We start from the raw sequence: 9,108 nt of genomic DNA, 5'->3' as shown, positions 1-9,108 counted from the left end.
TGCCAGGCACTACACTAGGTTGTGAAATGTATTGTGTGGGCAGGTGCCATTTGTAATGCTTTCCACACCAGCACCACTCCCTTATGAAGTTATGTGATTGAGTTTGGTTTTTTTTTAATAAACATAATGCAAAAAAGCACTAATTTAGTAGTCCCCCTCTCCCAGGTGCTGATGGATGATGGCTCTAGCCTTATGCATGGAAAGAGTCACTCTAGATTAGCCAAACCATGTAGGAAATGATCCGCCCGACATCTCTCTGTTAATTCAGATGGAGCCCTAAACATTTTGGCCAATCTTGTCCAACTGCCTGTTCCTTGGATCTGGCCACATGGAGACACCAAATACAGACCCCTGCACAAGGGATATTGGTCATAGAGGGACTTCTACGCAGTGTGCCACCAGTCACCCCCTTCTGTCTTCTGTTTCCTACCTCTGCTCTGCATCAACAGGCCCTCTAGGGCAGGTATTCTCTTCACCTTTTATCCCTGTGGGCTTCCTAGAAAGTGATAACAAGGGCAGGACAGAGGGTGAACCCCCCCGCCCCCCGAGATGTGTTTAACCTGCGCAGTGTGCAGGCGTTGGAAACAGTCACTCGGTCTCCCGTGGAGATCTGCTTTCAGCCTTGTCGCTGAGCAGCACCGGGCGAGCGTGTGCCCGGAATGCCCCCGCCCCGCGTGGGCAGCGGCACCGAGCCGCGCTGGGCGAGGCGGCGCACAAGCCCCGCTCCCGTGCGCCCACATCCCAAAGTTTGTCCCCATCTTGCTCAGGGAGCAGAGGTTCAGGGCAGCGGCTCGCCTTGCTATTGAGCATGCTCGGCTCGCCTGAGCGCACCCAGCGGCTCGGGGAGCGCAGGCGAGAGCGGCGGGAGCCGACACTGTAGCGGCAGCACTGGGAGCGCAGAGGGAGTCTCGCCGTCGCTCCGGGACGTACCCACAGCAGCAGGCGCAGCTAGAGCACGAGGGCTAGGCAAGCGGCGGCGCCCGGCGCGGAGAGCAGGAGCCCCCCCTCCCCCCGCACTCGTTCAGGGGTGCGCTGAGAGCGGGGCACTGGCAGCGGCGGGGGGCAGCGGCAGCTCCCCGCGCTTCGCTGAGCGTCCAGGCAGCGCAGCAGTGCCACTCAGGCGCACCGGCTGCAGGAGGGGAGCCCAACAGCAGCCCCGATGCCCCCTGAGTGCAGGGGGCGAACCGGGGGCCGCCGCCTCGGAGCAGGTCGCTAGCAGGAGCGAGCCCGGCAGCGGTCCGCGGCTGCTGTGGTGGCGGTGACCGGCTGGCGGAGTGAGCGCCCCCGGGGGATCCAATGGGGCCAAGCGATGGGCGCTGGGGAGAAGTATTAGTCGTGCAGCGCGCTTCCGCTGCCCTGGCCCCGGGGGGAGGGACCCAGCCATGCTGCAGTCTCCAGGGGAGAACCAGACTCTGCTCTCCCAGCCTCTCCCGCTTTCGCTGCTGTTGCAGCAGCCCGGGCCGCCTGCAGTGGGCGCTGGGGAGGGGTCAGGGGAGCCGCCTGTGGCTGCGGGGCCAGCGCAGATAGTGGCTGGCAGCCTACTGTCCCTGCTGATTCTCTGGACGCTGTTTGGCAACGTGCTGGTGTGTGTGGCCATCATCCGCTTCCGGCACCTGAGGAGCAAGGTCACCAACATCTTCATCGTGTCCTTGGCCGTCTCTGACCTCTTGGTGGCCCTGTTGGTGATGCCCTGGAAGGCAGTGGCCGAGGTGGCCGGCTACTGGCCCTTTGGGGCCTTCTGCAATGTCTGGGTGGCCTTTGACATCATGTGCTCCACCGCCTCCATTCTGAACCTCTGTGTGATCAGCATGGACAGGTACTGGGCCATCTCCAGCCCATTCAGGTATGAGAGGAAGATGACCCAGAGGGTGGCTTTGGTGATGATCAGCGTGGCTTGGGCTTTGTCTGTCCTTATCTCCTTCATCCCTGTCCAGCTCAACTGGCACAAAGGCGGGGATGTTGATGGAGGTGGACCTGGCACTACCTCAGCAGCAGCAGGCACTGGCACCACCTGGGCGGAAGGGATTGGCACTAACTGGACAGTAGTATTGAGACCCTCAGAGGGGACTGCCAGCAGCAATGAGACCCTTGAGGGACAGGCTGAGAGCTGTGATTCCAGCCTCAACAGGACCTATGCTATCTCCTCCTCACTGATCAGCTTTTATATCCCCGTGGCCATCATGCTAGTCACCTACACACGGATCTACCGCATTGCCCAAGTGCAGATCCGCAGGATTTCCTCCCTGGAGAGGGCAGCCGAGCATGCACAGAGTTGCCGGAGCAGCCGCGTTGACTGCCACCACCACACCAGCCTCAAGACTTCCATCAGAAAAGAGACCAAGGTCTTGAAGACCCTCTCAGTCATCATGGGAGTCTTTGTCTGCTGCTGGCTGCCCTTCTTCATTCTGAACTGCATAGTCCCCTTTTGTGAGAGCCCCCCTGACAACCCCTATGCTGGCCTTCCCTGTGTCAGCGAGACCACCTTTAATATTTTTGTATGGTTTGGCTGGGCCAACTCATCCCTCAATCCCATCATCTATGCTTTCAATGCTGACTTCAGAAAGGTTTTCTCCAACCTCCTAGGGTGCAGTGAGTTTTGCTCTAGCACTCCAGTGGAGACAGTCAATATAAGCAATGAACTCATCTCCTACAATCAAGACACCCTTTTCCATAAGGAAATAGTGACTGCTTATGTCAACATGATCCCTAATGTGGTTGATTGCGAGGATGATCCTTTCGACAGGATGTCCCAGATCTCCCCAGACCATGAGATTGCCACCGACTCTGTGTGTGAGCTGGACTGTGAGGGGGAGATCTCCCTAGATAAAATAACACCTTTCACCCCAAATGGTTTACATTAAATTGCATCGTGTCCTGTCTGCTTTTACTGGATTGTACAACAAATTGCAAACACAGAATGAAAAGACTACTGGACTATTGGTCAGTCAATTCACTCTCCAACTGTGTCTTGCACTTTTAGGGTTTAGAAATTGACACACAGAGGTGATAAAAACAAGCTTAATTCAACATCCCCAAAACTGAGAGAGGACTAGGATGTTAAATCAGCCCTGGGGTGTGATACTGGGATATGATTAGTTAGTTAGTGTTTGTAAAAAGCTCTGAAGATGGAAAGTGCTCTCAAAGCATAAAGTATCATAACTTCTAAGAACAGGGACAGATGCTGTAATGACATGGTCACTAAAAATAAAAATTATTAGGTTGTCCAATTCTTGTTTTTGTTTGACTTTTATGTGGAGCTAAGGGTTGGGCTGATGGTGAACTGGGTGATTATTTAAATACTTGTTTCTGTTTCTTTCAAAACAGTTTCTCTGTAATTTAATGTGTTTTCCTAGGCAGCATTATTGCCTTTGATATCTTTGCCTTGTCCTGAAGATGAAAATAAATGTTGTTGATCAAGGAGTTATTTTTCCTTCATTAGCATGAAGATTTACATTGTGTAAACAAATGTTAGCATTTCTACTTGAATGATTAAAGTAACTTATTATTTCAAAAGCAAACTAAAGTCTGTGTGGAAATAGAATGTTTGAGTTAAAGCAGTGCTCACAGGAAAAATCTGATTTAAATTAGCTCTTTTTGATACTTCTACTCAGAGCTAGATTAATGCTTACAGTTTCTGTTCCCTTTCCATTAATTGTCTCTGATGTCCTTTATTAGTCATGATTTTCTGTAGCTAAAATATCAAACGTGTATTTATAAAATATTAAAAATCATCTTAATTCTAAACCTGAATGGACTTTTAAGATGCTAATAGTGAGCAAAGAATAACCTCCTGATAGTGTTCACAAAACTGTTTTCTATAGTAACTATTTTAGAAAATGAGAACAGTAATTAGTCATTCCCAGTGTTGCTAGTAGGTTTTATAGTTTCAGGGAGCTCTCACCAATGCCAAATGCATGACAGTACTGCTGTTGGATTTCAAACTGAAATCTCATCTTGCTGAATCTTTAATTCAAACTTTTTTAACATGTTAAAGGTATTTAATGAGATTTAGGATTTAGAAGACTTTAATACAGGTTTAGAAAAACATTACATTAAGGTGTTTTGAAGAAACTTTAATTCTATTAACTCATTCCAAGTACAATGGAGTGATTTAGAATAGTTAGGTACGTTATTTTAGAAACATTCTAAAGCATTTCAGCTCAGAAAATGGAAGTGAGAAATTGCCTGGGAAGAAGTAAATCAAGGGGAGCAAATTAAATATTAAAATGTGATTTTTTTTTTTTTTAAGAGTTGGCTTTGTTTTATGAATAATGTTTGAGTTTTGTCTTGGTTTTAAAAGTGTCATTGCTCATTTGCTTAAAGTTAGAGCTTAAATAAGACTGAAATCAAATTATAAATGGCTTGATCCCACAGTCCTTATTCAGGCAGCACTTCCACTGAACACAGTAGGAATTTTGCTTAGTTAGGATTTAGTGATCAGACCTCTTTATGTATGTAGTATTTTTGGTGTTCTATTTGACATTAACTGGTTATGTAGAAGTTTGTTTTCATTTTCTCCTTTGGTCGCTGAGGGTGGATCTTCCTATTACTTACAGGTCTCGATTCATATCCTCTTCTGCCTGCCTTTTGGATTAGGGTATTGTGGATCTGGTTTAGGAAAGTTTTGGAAAGCAATAGTCTCTTGTACGTAGTCAGGGTCAACCGACCACTAGGTCCACCTTAGGGATCAAAGAATACAAGCAAACAGGTTCTGTTTGCAAGATAGTATTTACCCAGAGTAAAATTCACTTTTCCCGACTAATTCAGAGTAACTGGACTTTTTGTGGGTGGAATACCCAGAATATGGTGGTGGAGAGAAATATATTCTCAGCTAGGAGCCAGGTCTCCACAGCTTCTCAACTGCTACTCAAGTTTATGGGCTTGCACAGTGTTTGAGGGACATTAGGTCAGCACAGGTTAAGGGAAAAACAAATGTCTCCTGTGAGTTCCCTGGGTTGCAACCTGGAACTGGAGTACCGCTGTGCCCTCTGTCTCACCAACCTGGGCTCCCTCTCCCACTGTGATGCTGTGACAAGTTGCAAACCCTTCCAGGTCCTGAATTTACACAGACATCCACAGGTAGGGGCACACCCAGCTGAGTTACATGAATCCTTTTGCCAGCCACTCAATAGGCTCCAGCCAATTCCCTATAGATCTCCAGCCTAGGACCCCAGAACTATACCATCTTGCCCTGGTCAGATGCCTGACAAGGGTAAGTTTTTATTTACCCAGTCTGCCCCTCCCTCAATGTGGAGAGGACATGCACCAGTTTTTGTTCCTGAGCAGGTTCCCCAAGCACTTGAAGCAAAACAAAGTTTCAGGTAAAATATAAAGCAGATTTATTAACTACAGAAATAATCACTTAAAATTGATCTAAGTACTAAGTGTACAGATCAAAGCTGATTACTTAAGAAATAAAAGTAAAACCACAATCTGAGTTCTATAAACTAGACAGGATTTGAATCAAGCAGTGTCTCATCCTGATAGTATTGTTCCTTAATACACAGGCTGGGATTATCCTTTCCAGCCTGGGACCACCTTCCTAGTTCAATCTTTGTTCTCGACATGTTTCCAGGTGTTGAGTTGTGGAGGAAGTAAGGATAAATGATGTCACTTCTGCTCCTTTATAGGCTCTTCCAGCAAAGATCTTTTGCTATGACATGGGTCAAGCAGTGTCCATTGTTTACATGCTTCCACTGAGAAGCCTTCATTGTACGCAGATCCTGCGATAGTCGTTAGTAGTGTGGATTTCCCTTAATGGGCCATCAGCACCATCTGGATTCTCCGTTGTTGTTCCAGAAAGACTGGTTGTGGTTGTTTCCAACTTCACAACATATTTCAGTAACATCCACATAGCAGAACTTCATAACTTCTCTCAAAATGATAGCACATACAATTCAACAGGATATTAATATTTAACAGAACAAGACCTTTTAAATGATACCTCACAAGGCATACTTCGTACAAAACATATTATATAACAGTTGTGAATATAGGGATGCCAGGTGGGTGTTTCTTTGGGGTACTGTCACATCTCCATACCCCCATATAATGATGATGGGGTCCCCACTCAGGTCTTGCAAAAATCAGTCACGATGGAGCAAGTAAAGAGAGGGGCCACAACATCCTTGTTTATGTGGATCTAATGTAGAGTTTGAATTGTGTGGAGGACCTTGTGCTGGCCCTTAATCCAGGTGAATTTCACTCCAAGGAAATAGCTCCCTCAAGCTTATTTCCACCCATCTCAAGAAGGTATCTCAATAATACTATTTTCTCCATCAATCTCAAGGTGAACTTCAAAACGTCAGCACACAAAATATGAACCCAAGGAACGTAATAGTCTAAAATACAGTGTAATGTGACAATCTATCTAATTGTATATCCCACTGGTGCCTGCCAGACAGTGTTTGCCCACATCTCCAAATGCCCTGTCATGTGCCACCTGTGCTGGTTCCTCCATCCCTTCAATTTCTGCTTCACAAATAGCCCTGATTTTAGACACCTAAATACCCTAGAAGATCTGGGCCTTAGCCTTGCTGTGCCTCAGCACCTCATTTGTACACTGAGGATAAATATTTAGTTACGTCTCAAGAGTGGTATGAGGATAAATACAGTAACAGAAAATTAGAAATATAAGAATTGCCACTCTGGATCAAACCAATGGTTCCTCTAGCCCACTATCCTATCTCCCATCATGACTAGTACTAGCTACTCCAGAGGAAGAAACCCTGCAGTAAGCAGTTATGGGATAACCCACCCCAGGGAACATGTCCTCTGAGCCCTTGGTAGTTAGAGATAGGTTTATGCATCAAAACTTGAAGGTTTATATCCTTTCCAAAGCTCTTGTGTATTTTTTTTTTTTTTTTTTTTTTTTTTTTTTACAATTCCTATTATAATTGGATATTCTTATCTGTATAAATCTCTAATCCTTTTAGAATCCTGCTAAACTTTTGGTCTCCGATAACTTGTGGCAGTGAGTTCCAAAGTCTGAATGTTATGTGAAAATATTTCCTTTTATCAGTTTTGAATCTGCATCCCTTTTATACCAACGAATATGTTCTTGTGTTATGAGAGAGTGATTGGAAGTTCCCAGTCTCTGTGATATTTATTAATATCAGTTGGTTCACCTTTATCCACTATCTTATTGACCTATTCAAAGAATTTTAACAGATTAGTGAGGCTTGATATTCCGTTGCAGAAACTATGCTGGTTATTCCCTTTCATATCATGATCTTCTAGGTATTTTATAATTTTATGTTTAATTATGGTTGCAACCATTACTGGACTTTTCAGTCTATAAGTCACTAATCACCCCAATGCCTTTTTAAAAACATTTTGTGGGGTGCTAAGATACTATGGTAACTTGGGCCACAAAAATAGTTAATAAAATACTCTCTCCATTTGGCTTTTCAGCAAGGTGTCCATTTTTAAAGGGACAGTGCCTTTTAATTTTCATCTGGTCATTTTCATACTAAGGGGAGAATCTTTTAAAATTTGAATACACCTGTCATAAAGAGAAGGATAAACAGCTTTAAAATCCCTTCTGGCCAGAGGAAAAACCCTTTCACCTGTAAAGGATTAAGAAGCTAAAGATGACCTCGCTGGCACCTGACCAAAATGACTAATGAGGAGACAAGATACTTTCAAAGCTGGGGTGTGGGGGGAGGGGAACAAAGGGTTCTCTCTGTCTGTGTGTTGCTTTTGTTGGGACCAGAGCAGGAATGCAGGTCAGAACTCCTGTAAAGGGCCAATAAGCAATCTAGTTAGATATGCGTTAGATTCTGTTTTTATTTAAATGGCTGATAAAATAAGTTGTGCTGAATGGAATGTATATTCCTGTTTTTCTGTCTTTTTGTAACTTAAGGCTTTGCCTAGAGGGATTCTCTGTTTTTGAATCTGATTACCCTGTAAGGTATTTACCATCCTGATTTTTAGAGGTGATTCTTTTACTTCTATTAAAATTCTTCTTTTAAGAACCTGATTGCTTTTTCATTGTTCTTAAGATCCAAGGGTTTGGGTCTGTGTTCACCTATGCAAATTGGTGAGGATTTTTATCAAACCTTCCCCAGGAAAGGGGGTGTAGGGTTTGGGAGGATTTTGAGGGGAAAGACATTTCCAAGCAGGCTCTTTCCCTGTTACATTTTTGTTAGATGCTTCATGGTGGCAGCAATAAAGTCCAGGGACAAAAGGTAAAATAGTTTGTACCTTGGGGAAATTTTAACCTAAGCTGGTAAAAATAAGCTTAGGGGGTTTTTCATACAGGTCCCCACATCTGTACCCTAGAGTTCCGAGTGGGTAAGAAACCTTGACAACACCGATATGTGGAACTCTACTGTGATTCTGTTTGAAACATATTGGACCAAGTGTTTGGAGTTGACAAGAGTTTTGTTTCTGAGATGACAGTCTTGTCTGTAACTATATAAATGACAGAGATTTTGATCAGAAGATTCCAAAAAAGGATTTGCTTCATTTAGTTTCTCTCAGATGAACCTGCTACCCTGCCTTTTAAGTGGTCTCCCTTTTTAGTATTACCAAGACAATTTTTCATCTATAGCAGTTTTTACTGGAACAGCAAGTAAGGAGAGTGATCATTATACTTAAGACTTTAGATATACCTTGTACCTCCCAGCATCCAAGAAGCATGATTATTCCATAAATGCCATCCTATTCCTATCATGGTTTTTGTTCCCTAATTAAATATCAGAACACTGTGTTAGCCTGATTCTTTCTTTTAGCGCTTTAAGTGCGGCTTTCATGAAGTAATTTAAATGTATAATACATTTGGCTTTTGAGTAGTTCTTGTTTAGTAATCCCAGTTCAGCCTAATAGGTGGACTTCAAGATCACAGGCTTATTTTCTGTTTCTAGCTTGTGTTATAGTTCTGTAGAGTGGTAGCAAATCTTACATTGCAATATTTATCACTGTTAAATTTGATTGAAGCTGATGCAGTGGTAATGATCAGGTCTTCAGTATGGCCCAATCCAAAGCCTAGTATGAGATTTGCTTCAAAGCTGGGAAAGTCCATCAGCAGTAGAATGTTTTCAATTAAATCTCTTTTATGTGAATTAAAAAAGACTATGCATGGATCTCTTCGTTAATTTTTAACTT

The 9,108-nt window shown here is 44.1% G+C and overlaps 1 protein-coding gene across 1 annotated transcript; it reads left to right on the top strand.

Annotated features, from left to right (window-relative positions):
* Window positions 1-693: 693 nt before the first annotated feature.
* Window positions 694-7,611, top strand: DRD5 (dopamine receptor D5). Its single transcript, XM_007062951.4, has one exon. It carries the CDS (start codon window positions 1,383-1,385, stop codon window positions 2,859-2,861), a length of 1,479 nt encoding a protein of 492 aa, XP_007063013.3. The 5' UTR covers window positions 694-1,382; the 3' UTR covers window positions 2,862-7,611.
* The last annotated feature ends 1,497 nt before the right edge of the window (window positions 7,612-9,108 follow it).

The sequence above is a fragment of the Chelonia mydas genome, chromosome 4, assembly GCF_015237465.2.
Source record: "Chelonia mydas isolate rCheMyd1 chromosome 4, rCheMyd1.pri.v2, whole genome shotgun sequence".
Lineage (NCBI taxonomy): Eukaryota > Metazoa > Chordata > Testudines > Cheloniidae > Chelonia > Chelonia mydas.
Note: the sequence above shows the minus strand (reverse complement) of the source record. Positions and strands in the feature narration are given on the sequence as shown.